Source organism: Furipterus horrens, unplaced genomic scaffold (genome assembly GCF_987537825.1).
Source record: "Furipterus horrens unplaced genomic scaffold, mFurHor1.1.pri manual_scaffold_4, whole genome shotgun sequence".
NCBI classification, from domain to species: Eukaryota; Metazoa; Chordata; class Mammalia; order Chiroptera; family Furipteridae; genus Furipterus; species Furipterus horrens.
Window position 1 is genome coordinate 85366553 of NW_028327174.1, and position 16283 is coordinate 85382835.

General features: G+C 42.9%; 1 protein-coding gene across 1 annotated transcript in view; it reads left to right on the top strand.

Moving 5' to 3' along the window:
- EEF1AKMT1 (EEF1A lysine methyltransferase 1) overlaps positions 1-15726 on the top strand; it is a 29609-nt gene extending 13883 nt beyond the window's left edge. The window contains exons 3-5 of the mRNA XM_090273688.1: positions 1848-1930; positions 11092-11372; positions 13019-15726. Of these exons, the coding sequence (XP_090129814.1) occupies positions 1848-1930; positions 11092-11372; positions 13019-13155 (501 nt within the window). The 3' untranslated portion in view covers positions 13156-15726. The remainder of the gene's footprint in view (positions 1-1847; positions 1931-11091; positions 11373-13018) is intronic.
- Positions 15727-16283: the final 557 nt, after the last annotated feature.

Below are 16283 nucleotides of genomic sequence, written 5' to 3' on the forward strand. Positions count from 1 at the left end.
GTTCTGAATCTGAAAAAAATAGGATAACAGGGAATTTCTTTGGTTATATTCAGTTTAGTCCCTGGCTGGTTTGGCTCAGTGGATTGAGCGTCGGCCTGCGAGCTAAGTGTCGCTGGTTCGATCTTCCAGTCAGGGCACATCAGAGAAGGAAAACTCTGACTCCAAAAATCCTCCGCTGCCTTGCGGCATACCTCTTCAGGGGAAAGGCTAAGGGAGTAAACCCCGACAGAAAATCCGGAGCCGGAGTCCCTAAGGCGGTTTGACGTTGTAGTCAACACCGGCAACTCCTGCGGCGCACCTGAAGCCAAGCTGTATTGACTCCGTCTTTCCCTTGGACCCTTCAGCTGCGAAGAGAGGGGGGGTCTGCTGCATGGGCAACAGCAGATCCTCCATATCACCCTGCCCAGGCTCTGTAGCTTCAGCTTCACTGGAGAGGACACTCCAGCGTCATCGCAAGATGTCGATTCAGCACGGGAGGAGACAGATACGTGTCACTCCCAAGTCGGACTGCACAGCCATTCTCGGCGGTGCAGATAGACTCTTAAGAAGCTACACCATCGTCTCTCGAGACGGACGGCTGCCGACGACGACGACGACGACGACGACTTGCCTTCATTTCATTTAGTTCTTTTTCTGGAATTTTCTCCTGTTCTTTCATTTGGGGCATGTTTCTTTGTCTCCCCATTTGGTTGCCTCTCTGTTTGTTTTAGTGTATTAGGTAGATCTGCTATGTCTGCATGTCTTGGTAGAGTGGCCTTATGTAGTAGGTGTCATGTGGGACCCAGTAGCTTCCTGTTCACCTGAGCTGGGTACTCTAGGAGTGTCCCTTCTTTGTCTTATGCAAGCCCTCCTGTCGTAGTTGAGTCTTTTTTTTTTTTTAATTTAATTTTATTGATATTACAATAGTTCCAATTTTTCCCCCTTTGCTCCCCTCCACCCAGTACCCCCTTTCCCCCCAGCAATCCCACCCCCCTTAGTTCATGTCCATGGGTGGTGCAAGTCTTTTTTTTTTTTTTTTTTTAATATTTAAAAAAATTCTCACCTGAGGATATGTTTATTGATTTTAGAGAGAAAAAGAAAGGGAGAAAAGATAGACAGAAATAGAGAGATAGAAATAGAGAGAGGGAGAGGGGAGAGACAGACAGACAGACAGACATTGATGTGAGAGAGAAACATAAGACTGATTGCCTCCTGTACAAACCCTGATCAGGGATCAAACCTGCAACCTTCTAGTGTACAGGACAATGCTCCAGCCAACTGACCACCAGGCCAGGTCAGCAGTTGGATCTTGATTACTGTTGACATGTTCCTGGGTGGTATTGACTGTCAGGCTGATTGACTCTGAGAATCGACCCTGACCACGGTGTACAAGCTGCTGTGCAGGGGCTGACCCCACGAAGCAGAATTTGCTCCAGCAGGGTCTGGTGCATACTGCGATCTCCCTTTGGCTGTGCCTATTGTGGAGCTAATTGGGTGGTGCTGTGATACTATCTGAAGCCAGTTCCTGGTTGTGTTGGTTCTGGGGCCTCTTGGGAGAGACTCCAGTATAGGTCATTGTCAGTTGCTGCCTGTGACCTGGGCTACCTGTTCGGAGCTACAAAGCAATCCATGGTTGGCGGCTGCCTCTGCTGGGATCGGGTGCTCCAGGTGCACGTGGTAGGGCCCAACCCTTTTTGCATCTCCACCCTTCTTACCAGTCTTGATGTGGCTATTCTATAAATCCTTGGTTACAAGACTTCTCTTCAGTTAGTCCTCAGTTTGCTAAATTAAATATATGCATAGTTTAAATTAAAGGAACTAAATTTGTACTAATTCTATAACGATTTCAACTCATCCCTCTGTTACAGCAATTGAGCCAGTTTTGGTATAGTCAGGAAACTGCTTTGAGGCTTGCCAAGGAAGCGATTGCTGCTGTTGGACAAGGTGGAAGGTGAGAGTCAAATTTTGTTTCTCTTTTGTTTTAATCTAAATTAATATTTTAAATGTCCTTCCTGGATGAGAGATGCTCTGTAGGAAATCTGAATCATGATCTGCAAAAGAATATGAGGAATAAGAACTGCTGCAATAACAAGTTTAGGGGCACCCAGAATTGTATTCATTGTAAGATGTCTAATCTTTGTTGTTGTTTTTTTAATTTGCTAACCTGCTTCTTACTTTTATACCCCTGTAGTTTGCTTTAAGAGAAAAAAATCTTAATACTTGACTTTTTGAAGTTTTAAGAATGTAGGTTTTCTTTTTATTAACTTGGTTTTATTTTATTTTTTGTTTTTTTGTTTTATAATTGGTTTAATCAGAATTTTACTTTATTTTATTTTTTTTAATATGTTTTATTGATTATGCTATTACAGTTGTCCCAATTTCTTTTCCCTTTCTTCCCCTCCACCCAGTGACTCCCCTCACTCCAGTTGTCCCCCGCCTTAGTCCATGCCCTTTGGTTGTGTATATAGTTCTTCTCAACATCTTCCTGTCTACTCCACTCCCTCCTACTATGCTTTTTAATTCCAGCATCATCTCCCTTCCTTTCTCCCCTTCCCCCTACCCGCTGACCTCCGCCTAATATGTTCCCCATACCTATAATTCTTTTTCCACTCTCATTGCCTACTTAGTTTGCCTTTGTTTCGGTTCCCTAGCTTCTGTTGTTGGTTGTAATACAGTTTTCATTTCAATGTTCATAGTTTTGATCCTCCTTCTAAACAAATCCCTTTAACATCTCATATAACAGTGGTTTGGATCTAATGAACTCTTTCAGTCTTACTTTTTCCTGGAAGCACTTTCTCTGCCCTTCTATTTTGAATGACAATTTCGCTGGATAGAGTAATTGTGGTTGTAAGTTTTTGTTTTTCATTCCTTTGAATATTTCTTGCCAGTCCCTTCTTGCCTGCAGAGTCTCCTTTGAGAAATCAGCTGATAGTCTAATTGGGACCCCTTTGTACATAATTCTCTTCTTCTCTCTTGCTGCTTTTAAGATTCTCTCTTTATCTTTAATTTTTGACATTTTGATGATAATGTGTCTTGGTGTGGTTCTCCCTGGGTCCAGTTTATTTGGAACTCTCTGTGCTTCAGGCACAGAGACTTGTAAGTCTATTTCCTTCCCCAAGTTAGGGAAGTTCTGCTTCATTATTTTTTCACATAATTTTTCAATTTCTAGTTCTTCTTCACCTTCTAGCAACCCTATAATTCGGATATTCGCTCTCTTATAGTTGTCCCAGCGGTTTCTGAGCTTCTCCTCATTTTCCTCACTTTTTGTTTTCTCTCTCTGCTCTGGTTGACTGTTTGTTTCTTCCCTATATTTTGATTTGTTGATTTGATCCCTGGTTTTCCTTCCCTCACAACTTGTTTTGTACGTGTTTTCATTCATTTCAGCAGGACTATCCTTCATTCCTTCCTCATCTTAAGTCCCGCTGTTATTTCTATAAGTGGTCTTATAACTACAGCTCTGAACTGAGCCTCAGAAAGATTATCTATCTGTTCATCTGTTAATTCATGTTTTTGCTTTCTGGACAGCTGCGTGATTGGGATCTCTATCATTATCCCTGCCATCCTGACAGTTTTCGTTTTACCTTTCCTTCTTGGGCGGGGCTGTCACACCTCCTACGCTATTGGGGGCAGAGTCCTGTGCACTCATCAGTACCGGGCGACCCGTCTCACCATGCTGTGGCGCTTTGTTTGGGGGCTGGGGTCCAAGATAGGTTCCTGCTGTTCACTCTGCTGAGAGACCAGGAGCCTCCTCCTCTGTCCCTGTGCCCTCTGGGCCTCACAGTCCGAGGCAATGGGGGTCTGCCTTCCCCAGGATTGGAACTGAGAGCTGATGGGTTTGGTCTGCAGCCAGAGGTGCTCCCTAGGTGCTTCTCGCCTCCCCTTAAATATGGGTGTCTGTGCTTACCACTGGCCCATCACTCGTTGCTGCTGCCGCCGTCAGCACAGCTTGATCTCTCCACCCCAGTTTAGTACCTCTAACCTGTTGGGATGAGTACCACTTGTTTTTAACTTCAGACATTGGACTTCCATGAAGCTTTATTTTCTGGAACTTCTGGTTATTTCTGCTTTTACAGTAGTTGTAGTCCTTCTTAGTTGTGGAGGAAGATGGAGCGTGTCAGTCTAGGCCTCCATCTTGGCCAGAAGTCTCTAACTTGGTTTTTATTTTTATCAAAACTTTACGTATATGTAATTTAAAATCAAATGGCCCTAAAACACTTGTTTAAAAAAATATTTATTTCTAATTTTTCCCCCTTGTCTACCTCCTCCCCTTTTCAGCTCCTTTCCAATAGATTCTTTGGTATTTACAACCATACTTTTCAATAACATACTTATGTTGGCCTTTCTGGATTTGTCACCTGTGACACTGTTTCCTGACTTAGAAAGTGAGGATTTCTCTCAGACTGCCACTTCCACAGATGTGCATGCTTTCTGTCTGTGTTCTTAGTCATTTTTTCCTGATTTGGGCTAGAACAGGGTTTATATCATTCATGAAAACATAAATGTTCTTTACAGCAGAGACTTTTACTTCTTCTTTACTGTAAAATGTGTCCTATTTTTTATGTGTTTCTATGTCCATATCACTTGTTAATCCTCAAATTTTCCCCTGGTTTTATAAATTTCCTGTCTATAAATGCAAAAATAATTCAACTCATCAAAAAAAAATAAATCACCCTAGGGCTTTACCACCCATTGCAAGCTGGACTGGTTGATTTCTAGCTCTTACTACCCTCATACTGGGGATCTTTGTTCCTCTTTTATTCTGGATTCCCAGTTTCCTGTACCCCAGTCCTCAGATAGCAGCCTTTTTTGTGGTTGGGTCCATCCTTCAATAGCTTCCACAGAAAAGATATGTGGGAGGCAAATTTTAAAACCCTTTCATGTCTAAAAATACCTTTATTCTAACCTTACTCTCATTTATAATAGTTTTGCTGGGTTTGTAAATCGGGTTTTGAGGACATTGTTTCACTGCCTCCAAGTATTCATAGGTACTGTTGAGAAATCCTATGCTGTTCTGAATTTTTGTAGGAAACCTGATTTTCCCCATCCTTGCTTAGTGCAAATTTAGGATTTTCACTTAATCCCCATTTTTCGTTGTATCCTGGCACAGAGCATTCCCCTCTTGTGCTAAGGGGAGGGGCCTTTTCTCTCTCATTTCTTTGATTTCCCTCCCATTTCTTCTGTTCCACATTCTGGAACTTCTGTTAGCATTTAAATGTTGGATCTGATCTACTTTTTTTCCATCTATTATCTTTTTTTTGCCTTAGTTTCTGGGGAAATTCCTCAAGTTTATTTCTGAACTTTCTGCTGGGTTTACCATTTCTGCTGTCATATATGTAATCACCTCCAGCTCTCTTTTGGGGTCACTGAATGTTTCTTTATTATTGTATCTTGTTCATCCTTCTGAAGATTTTTTTTTTTTAATTTTCTTTCCTAACAGGCCTTTTCTGTTTATTCTGACCTCTAATATTAGGTGCTTTCCTTGACTATCTGTTTACCTTCACTGTCTGTTCACATTAAGGTTTGAAAGCTGTGACACATGGCAGACCTTATTTACTTGGTCTCTGCAGTTGGATAACCTGGATGAGCTATTTTCTAGGTAACCCCCAGTATCACTCTGTCTGGGTCTTTCCTCCTGGACTGGTTAGAGCTCTAGGAGAGTCTTCTAATTTCTCCCTCGAAGTTATGTGTGTTGTGACATTATCCTGGGAGGTACAATACTGAGAGGACTGTAGGTCCCAGCATCCAGTGGGTTTAACTTAATCCTTGTCATTGCCACACAGTACTACATCACTAGTTGTGCTAGCACCCCCCATATTTGTCCCCCAATCTAGAGACCATCCCTCGTTTTCTTCCTGTCATGGAGGGTAGACGCCTGGGGGCCGGTGAGAGGGAGGAGAGTCCTGGGAATGACTGTCTTCTTACATGGACCTTCAGCCCACTTGAGTTACCTGGTCTACAGCATCCTGAGCCTTTGGGGTGCAGTGATGGAGACCAGGCTGTTCCCCAGCTTTCCTGGCTGCTGGGATTTGGTGTCTTGGGTCTGCCAAGTCAGATACCAATCTCCACTATTTTATAGCTTCCTAAGTGTGTTTCTTTTGTCTCTTCTCATGTTCTCTTTCTTTTGCAGATGCAGTCTTCAACAATAAAACAGAATTCTACTTATTTTATATCGAATAGGCTTTCATGAGGGCACAAATCTACATGAACATGTTCCACTCACTATCATTTACTGGAAGTCCCAAGTTTTCCTTTTGTCTGTTCTTTTACTTTTTAAATTATACGTACTTAAGTTTTTCTTTTTTTACTTTAATATGTTTTATTGATTATGCTGTTACAGTTGTCCCAATTTATTTTCCCTTTATTCCCCTCCACCCAGTGACTCCCCATCCCTCCAGTTGTCTCCCCCCTTAGTCCATGCCCATTGGTTTACATATAGTTCTTCTCAACATCTTCCTGTCTACCCTATTCCCTCCTACTATGCTTCTTTTTTTTAAAGTATATTTTATTCATTATGTTGTTAGAGTAGTCCCAATTATTTTCCCCTTTGCTCCCCTCTGCCCAGTACCCCCCTTCCTTCCAGCAGTCCCACCCCTCTTAGTTCATGTCCATGGGTCGTGCATATAAGTTCTTCGGCTTCACGCTTTTCTATATTATTCTTAACATCCCCCTGTCTATTTTGTACCAATTGAATATGCTTCTTGGTTCCTGCACCATTTCCCCATTTCTCCCTCTCCCCTCTCCCAGCTGATAACCCTTCCAATGATCCCCGTACCTATGTTTCTATTCCTATTCTGGTTTGCTTAGTTGGATTTTGTTTTTATTTTTTAGATTCACTTGTTGATGTTTGTGAGTTTGTTGTCATTTTAGTGTTCGTAGTTTTGATCTTTTTTTTAAGTAAGTCCCTTTGACATTTCATATAATAATAGCTTGATGATGATGAGCTCCTTTAGCTTCACCTTGTCTGGGAAGCACTTCATCTGCCCTTCCATTCCAAATGATAGCTTTGCTGGAGACAGTAATCCTGGTTCCAGGTTACTTTTCATCACATTGAATACTGCTTTCCAGTCCCTTCCTGCCTGCAGAGTGTCCTCTGAGAAATCAGCTGATAGTCCTATAGGCCCCCCCCCCTCCCCCCCATAGGCATCTCTCCGCCTCTCTCTTGCTGTCCCCAGGACTCTGTCTTTATCTTTCACCTTTGGCATCTCAGTCATGATGCGTCCTGGTGTGGTCTCCTCTGCATCCAGCTTGCCCGGAACCCTCCGTGCTTCTTGGACCTGTTTGTCCATTTCCTTCACAAAATTTGGGAAGTTTTCCTCATTTTTTTCAATTTTTGCTTCCTCATTCTGCACTGGTTGACTGTCTTTTTCTTCCTTATGTTCCAAATCATTGATTTGAAACCCGGTTTCCTTCCCTTCCCCATTGGTTTTGTATGGATTTTCCTTCGTTTCACTTAGCATAGCCTTCACCACTTCTCTTATGCGTTTGCCATACTGAAGCATATCTGTCAAGCCTGTGAGCATCTTTATCACCAGTGTTTTGAATTCTGCTCCTGTTAGGTTGTCTATCTCCTCATCTGTTAGGTTGGCTATTTCCTCGTCACTTAGTTCTTCCACTGGAACCTTGATTCAATCCCTCTTTTGGGCCATACTCCTCTGTCTTCTCATCTTGTCAGGCTTCTGTGTTTGTTTGCCTCTATGTCTTAGGTAGAGCTGTTGCACTTGTTATGTTTTAAGGGGTGGAGCTTTAGGTATTCATCTTTACAGGGCGACCTGTTTCACCACATTGTGGCACTGTATGTGGAGGATGGGTCTGAGAGAGAACAATGCCTCTTGCTCAGCACTCACCCTTTTTCTAGGCACTTCTCCCACTTCCTGTATGGGACTGGCGCCCCTCTAGCTTTTGCCATGACCATGGTTCCAAGATTGGGCGGGTCTGCGGATGTTCTAGGACTTTGGGGACCTTTTAAACAAGCGGACTCTGCTGAGAAACCAGCAGTTTCTTCCTCCGCCCCAACCCCCACTGGCTTGCACAGTCAGAAGCAATGAGGCTTGATTTTCCCCGGTGCTAGAACCGTGAGCTGCGTGGTCTGGTCTGGTGCTGGGAGCACTTCCCAGGAGTTGCTCCTTACTTTTTAAAATGTGACTCGCTGGCCTGCCACTGCCGCCGCCACACTACTTTCTCTGCCCCAGCTCCGCCCCTCCTACCTGTCTGGATGAGTATTTTGTCTTTATATCTTTGTTTGTTGGACTTCCATGCAGCTTGATTTTCTGGAACTTCTGGTTGTCTCCAGTTTTAAGATAGTTGTATTCCTTCTTATTTGTGGAGGGAGATGCAGCATGTCTATCTAGGCCTCCATCTTGGCTGGAAGTCCCCGGTTTTTCCTTTTCAATGGTTTGTCTTGGCTCGTGCTTCATATTTTCCTAAAATCTTACAAACAATCATCATCTTGCCTCAGCGTACCTTGTGCCTGTGACTCAGTGGCCCCAGGCCAGTATTACCAGCAGCTGGTGTTGGTTCACAGCTTGGACATGCTTGGGCACCTCCAAACCAAGCACAAGTAGCAGCCAAGTGCTGATTGCTTTGTAGCTCATGCCAGGTGGCAGCTGACCTTGGCCTGAACCTCCCAGGAGCCCCCAGAGCCTTCTAACCCAGGGGACAGCTACAGACCACATCAGAGCACCACCACCTAATCACCTCAACAAGGGACACACTCAGTAGGCACTAGAGACCAGCTGAAGTAAGTCCTGCTCTGTGGAGTAGGCTGCTGCACAGCTCATCCTCCATGGTGGTTACAGGTTGGTGGTCAAGGACACAGCCAGTCCTTGCAGCTGACTGGCCTGGGTAAATCCTTCCCATTGACCTGCCTACAACAATCAAGGCTCAACTAAAAGAGAGGGTGTACAGAGGCCACGCAGTAGGTGCCCCTCAAGTACCCAGCTTGGGTGATAGGGGAGGCTGTGCCCCTGGACCCTATAAGTCACTTACTACATTAGGCCACTCTTGCAAGCCAGGGAGTCAAAACAGCTCTACCTAATACATAGAAACAAACACAAGGTAGTTGCCAAAATGGAAAGCTACCAAGGAAACATGGCCTAAGTGAAAGGACAAAACTCCAGAAAAAGAATTGAGCAAAATGGAGGCCTCTACTAGATGCAGAGTTCAAAACACTGGTTATTAGGATGCTTGGTGAACTTAATGAGAACTTCAATAGCATAAAAAAGGGGTTGGAAGTCATAAAAAAGAACCAGTCAGAAATGAAGGATACACCCACTAAACTGAAGAATAATTTACAGGGAATCAACAGTAGAGTAAATGAAGCTGAAACTCAAATCAGTGATTTAGAATATAAGGAAGCATAAAACACCTAATTAGAACAAGAAAACAAATCTTAAAAAAATAAGGATAGTGTAAGGAGCGCCAGGACAACTTTAAGCATACCAACATTTGCATCATAGGGGTGCCAAAGGAGAAGAGAGAGCAAGAAATTGGAAACCTATTTGAAAAAATGACAGAAAACTTCCCTAATGTGGTGAAGAAAATAGACATACAAGCCCAGGAAGTCCAGAGTCCCAGAGAGGATGAGCCCATAAGACGCCCACACCAAGACACATCATAATTAAAATGGGAAAGGTGAAAGACAAAGAATTTTAAAAAGCAGCAAGAGAGAAGTAGGTAGTTACCTACACGGGAGCTCTCATAAGACTGTCAGCTGATTTCTCAAAAGAAACTTTGTGGACTAGAAGGGATTGACAAGGTTCTACAACTGAGATTACACTATCCGGCAAAGCTGTCATTTAGAATCGAAGGACAGATAAAGTGCTTCCCAGACAAGAAAAAGCTTATCACCAAAGCAGTGTTATATGAAATGTTAAAGGGGCTTCTTAAATAATAATAAGATGAAAATATGAACAATAAAATACAGTAAATACGTATCTATCAACAGCTGATACTAAAAAACAAAAACAAGCAAAAGAGAGACAGAATCATAGATATAGAGAACGTTCTGATGGTTGGTGGGTGGGAGTCAGGGGGATGGGCAAAAAATGGGTGGGATGGGTGAAGGGATTAGCAAATACACATTGGTAGTTACAGAATAGTCATGCATAGGGAATAGAGTAGCCAAAGAACACATATGTATGATCCATGGACATGAACAATGGTATTGGGAGTGGGTCTGGGCTGGATAGAGGGGGGCAAATGGGAACAAATTGGGACAACTGTTACATCATAAACAATAAGATATAATTTAAATCACAAAAATGTACTTTTTTGAATGATAATGTATATGTGTGATAAATATCTAAAAGTTATAAAGGGGATTGAGAATAAAAAGTAAGTTACCTTCCTCATTATTTCCAGGCCCCCAGTTCTCCCATGAGGCAGCTATGCTCTCTGGCTCTTGTGCCTCTGAGCAGATAGTCTTATACTCATGAAAGTGTCTTTTTGCCCCGTATGTTCCTGGAGTGTCTTGGGACATGATGGCCACATAGTATATCCCTTTGTAACAGATGGACCACAATCAACGCCATCGTTCAATGTTTGTTACCTCTAGCTTTTTTAGAAGTTGGTTGTAAAAGTTAACTATTGGAACACTACCCATTCATAAACTGCAGACTGCTGGTAATTTCCATATACAATATAGCAGCCAAAACACTGAGATCTAATTTTAATGTATCTTTTTGAAAACTGGAGTTACTGAAGGAGTTCTTTGGAATTTTTCTTTCAAAATTATGCATATTACAAAGTAACTTCAAAACACGTAGTTTGATACTAAAAGTATTTAAAATAAATGTTATGAATGTTAAAGGCCCATGAAAATAATAGGTAAATTTAGTGTTGAGCTAATTTTGAGCTTATGTATTCCAAATGTTTTAAATTTTTACTATAAGAAGCATATCTCTTTTATATCTAAAAATTATGAGTTGCAGATTTTTAAATACCAGATTCCTTAAAAATGAGTTATGTTTTATCTGAGAATTTACTGCTCTCATGTTAGTTGCACTGTTATGTTCTTTAGAGGTCTGAGCACAGGGACCTCTGTTTTTAGTGATGTTGTCTGGTGCAGGCAGCTGTCCACCACAGCTCTTGGTGTACTTGCTCTTTGTTTTACAGTATAGCCTGTGTGAGCACCCCCAGTGTGTACCAAAAACTGAGAGAGCTGCACAGAGAAGACCTGGATGTGTATATCTTTGAGTATGATAGAAGATTTGCCATTTATGGAAAGGAGTTCGTCTTCTATGATTACAATAATCCACTGGACTTCCCTGAGAACATCGCTGCTCATAGTTTTGACATCGTCATAGTAGACCCCCCCTATCTTTCTGAGGAATGTCTCAGAAAAACATCAGAAACCATCAAGTACCTGACTCGGGGCAAGATTCTATTGTGCACAGGTAGGTGATATTCAAGCATCAGGTGTCAAGAGTTGGAAGAGATCTTAGAACTCAGATCTAGAATCCACCATGTACCGTGTGACCTTAACAGGTTATGTAATCTCTCTGTGCCCCAGTTTCCTCATCTGTAGAGATGGGGCTGGTAATGCTGTCCGTCTTTCAGGGCTGTAAGGACTGCCTCCCACGCATCAGTGGGGTCACATATGGTGAATGCACTTGTCATCGTTGTCATTAGACATTGATGCAGCCTCTGCACTTGATGAGAGAGATGTGTACTCTGGAGTTAACATGGATTGCCTGAGGTTACACGCTAGGCATTAGATCAGGTTTATTACAGCAGAACAGTGTTCTTTCTGGGGAAACTGAGATACAGTATTAAGGTGGATATGCTGAAATTTGACCCAGAAGAACTAAAATGGTAACTACCTCTCCAGTCTGGGAAGCCTGGTGTCCAGGCCCTGAGGTACAGTCCCCTGCTCCTGCACCTGGCTCCGTGGCCACTTTTCTCCCCAGAGTACCTGAACTGAGCAGTGGAGCTGTTCTGGTTGTCAAGTTGTGTACTTAGTCAAGAACATGACTTGTTCAAACAAATAGTATTTACTTATTAATTTACAGCTGTGACTAGCCTTTTCTGCCAGCAGACCTCATGCAGTATACATTTGGTTTTAGAGGATAGGTTAAAAATGAACACAACAGATGGAAGAAATGAGTTCTTAATTATGATAAGTATAGGAAAGAATCAGAGAAAAGCAGGCTGGCACAGAGTCAGGAGGCTGTACTACAGAACCACTGGTTCTCTGGGCTGAGCAGCACTGCAGCAGTGATCTCCAGACGAGGCCCTGAGGACCCAGGTGTTGGGCCAAGAGAGTTCCCCCACACACAGGTGCCGGTCAGAGTTGGAATTTTCTTTTAAAGTGTCCAGCCCCAAAAGGACATGATCCAGTTTGTCTAAAGAAGATTGCTTTAACTTTGTACCAACAAGGATATACTGGTGAGTGGACACAGTGTCTAGCTGAGAGAGCAGTCTGGATGAGGTTGGATGGTAGAACAGGAGGGCAGGGGTGAAGGAAAGATATACTTGGAGATGAAGCTGAAAGAATGTGCTGTGCTCTGCACATGGGAAGTGATAAAAGGGAGAATCCAGGGTGAGCCCTGGGTTTCTGCCTGTGCAGCACTTCCTGCCATGAGCATCAAAGGATGGGTGCTTGGCAGCATCTGGGACAATGTCCATAGCAATGGGCTGTGCAAGACAGGCAGTGGGGTGAAGACAGAGCTGAGGGAGAAATGGGTTGGTTAGCTAAAGGCTGGTGTGAGTGTATTCCTGTAAGTTTGCAAGAGTGGATGTTACTGAAAAGGGGGTTCCTGATCAAAGTGGAAAACACCAGTTTTTAATAAGTACTTTTGCTTTCCCTATGTTATTGGGATAATCTATTTCTAAAGCTTTAACTGTCTCAGCTTTGCAGAGACAAGAAAACTATTAAATAAGAAAAGAAAGTAAGTAATTTGCAAAACTGTTGGAGAAAGTAAAAGAAACTGGAGAATGGACCTCTAGCCTCATTTGCTGAGTGACATTGTTTCACCTTGCCAGAATACAGGGTGCCCACTTGTATTTGTCTCTTCAGGTTCACCTGATCTGTTCTCTTCAGGTGCTGTCATGGAGGAAGAGGCAATGAGACTTCTTGGAGTGACGATGTGTAAGTTTACTCCAGAGCACACCCGTAACTTGGCCAATGAGTTTCGCTGCTACACAAATTATGACTCTGGGCTGGACCATGATGTGTAAGTGCTGGAAAGGACCCTGTGTAACATTAATCTATTTTTTTCTCAGTAGGTTGTGAAACTACCCTCTTACCCTCCCCCACACTGGGCTTTCCCTGGCCTAATTTCCCAAATGAGGACATAGCACCTCACTGGGAGTTCCTTACTGAGGACATCATGGATCTTGGGATTTTTTCCAACTTGAATCTGTGGAATTGTAGTTGGAAGAAGTCTTTGAACTCACCTAACCTACTCTACTCACTTAACAGAAGTGTAAACAGCTTAGCAGCTTGGCTAATACCTGAACTGGACAGAACTTTGGCCTCTGCCTTGGGCCCTACATCTCCTTAAAATGGGCTCATTCTCACTCTGCGTGTGGACTGCTGATTCTTCCTGTAGCTCTCCAGGAGTGCTGCAGGACATGTGAGGAGCTCCTCCTCTACCCCAGCCTCTCAAGCAGACAAGACTTGCTTCAGGAACCAGTGTCCAAGAGCCTCCTGGAGTTTTCCTGCTCTCCCAGTTCTTGGAGGGAGGACAGGGACACAGCCCGGTGACCTCCACCTGGCTCAGCCCAGTGTCTTACTAAGGGCCCCAGCAAATGCTCCAGGCCACCTGAGAAAATGAACGTGCTATCTGCAAACCAAACTCTGAAGCAAACAGGATATGAGCAGAGTGCCAGTCTCAGTTATTGTTCAAAAATCATTCCCCCTGTACCACAGCACAGAATACTTCTCAGTAATCCAAATGAACAAATGGTTGATACCCACAACTTGGATGGGTTTCAAGGGCATTGTCAAGGGCATTGTGGTGAGTGAAGAAGCCAGCCCCCAAATTTCCACATTGCATTTTCATTTACGTAGGAATGCTGTGCAGTGGTTGGTAGAGGCTAGGCTCGGGCGGGGAGGGGTGAGGGTGGCATCTGTGGTGCTGGGCCTGTTTTGAATATTGATTGTGCAGTGGTGACACAAGTGTACATGTGTGACATTACACAGAGTTAAACATACAAATGTTATGCATGCACAGCTGTTAAAATGAGTGATGTCTCGGGTGGTGCTCATGTTCAGTGCTGGTTGGGAGGCTGCTGTTACCTAAGATGTTGTCATTGGAGGAGACCAGGCGAAGGACACACAAAACCTCTTTGCAGTTTTCTGTGAATATATAATAATTTCAAGATAAAAATTTATAAAATAACTTCTCTAGGAAGATACTTCCCCATCTCATGTGACTTGCTTTGACTAACTACACATGAAGACAGTGACACATATCACTTCCATATTAGAACCTATTTTCCCTCTGACACCATGACCAGCAATACTACAGCTTGGGTTATCCAGGTTCCCAAGTGGAGCCCAGCAGCAGCCGACCTGCAGTGGACATGGGAGAAGTGAGAAGTGAACCTCCGAGGCTGAAAACCGGAGACTGGGATTACTTTCACTGCAGCCAAATGCAGTGCACCTTCAAGAGCCAGCCGCACAGGAGCTGACGCTCAGCGAAGGCAGGCCTGCCCAAGCTTGCCTCTCAAACTGCGGTCATCATATTTTTGGATAATTTAAAATGTTAAAAGATCACTCAGTATTTTTGAGACATTTTTATCTATGTACGTTGGACTTTTAAGTATTCAATACATGTTTGTTCTTAAAAAGAAATAACCCCTACTATATTACTTCTTTAAGAAGCAGTTTGCTAAAAATTACCTCGGGAGGTAACACATTCTATAACAAATCATGCAAAAAAAAGGTAATGTGTAATTTAGGAATTGTGGGCAAGTACAGCCTAGAAATAACAGTTTTAGTTCTATAAACGTAGCATTTAAGATGAAAGAAACTATTTCTCCATGGGGTGGGAGAGGGAAGGGGCAAAGCTTATCTCCAAAATGTAATTACATTTTTGTTTAGTAAGCAGCCAACATGTGTTGTTTTTTTGCTTTGGACCCTTTGTGATTCCAGTTTTTAACAAGCCCATGTTCATTTTGTTTGCAGGAAGAAACAAAAGGGATAGTGAAGTGAATGAGAATCCCATGCTGGTTCCTTTCCTTCTCTAGTCAGAGCAGGAACCAGTTCCTAAAACTGACCTCTTTACCCCTTTGCCTTGATTGAAGAGGGGCAGTCCAACCAGAAGTTTGGGTCATTGGCCCCCAAATGCAGAAATGTTGGCAGGTGCCAGAGTCTTTTGAAGGCTGTTCCCAAATGAATCCATTTTTACAAAACAAGCATACAATAGAAATACTATCAGTTGGATAAAGTCTTCATTAACCAGTAAGGTATCCATTCTGAGCATTGCCATGAAACCCTCAAAATAGAATTACTTGACAGAAACATAGATGTGATGGCACTCTTTGAGTGGAGGGGAAGAAGTTATGAAATCTACAATCTAGTGCTGCTAGAATTCAGGGCGCCCATCCACCTGCCTGGATCAACAAGATGCAACTGTGTTAACAGTTTTATTGGGACCAAGGGGGAAAGATGTCCTTAAATTTTGGTGGCATGATTCTCTAGGCACTAAGTTTCCCTGTTTGTTTGATAAAACACAATACTAACCCCCGCCCCGCCCCAAGTAAAAATTCTGTCCAATAAACTCATTATTCATTGAAGCAGTACTTCCCTGTACTGGATCACTGCCTTTTAATTTCAGTGGAATCTCAGTTCATGACTTTAATTTGTTCTGGAAAACTGTTCAAGAAGCGATATGCTTGAAAACAATCTTCTTTGTTGCCTCAGTGAGAGACACATGACTGGTCATGTGTCAACAGGTATCAACATGAAAGGGCTATAGGGTAAAGAATCGAGACCCGAAGTTTTATTAGACAGCCGAGACATTTCTGTGAACTTGGTCGAGAACAGAATTGTTCAAGAACCAAGGTTTGACTGTTCTAATTGCTTCTCCCTAGGGATAGACTTCATTTTAATCTTAACTTTTATACCAAGAAGTAAATAAATACAGGCACTTTGAAGTGGTATAAATGGAATATAAAGAAAGAAGAGCTGGGTATTTATTTGCAGTGTAGCTCATGAGTCACTGGGGCAGTGTGTTTGGACACCTGCTATGTGCAGGTGGACACTGCCATCTGCTTCATAATGGTGTTCAGCCCTTGTGATGCCTGTAAGGTGAATGGCACCAGCTCATTTTATAGGTGAACAAAGTAGCTCTGATTCC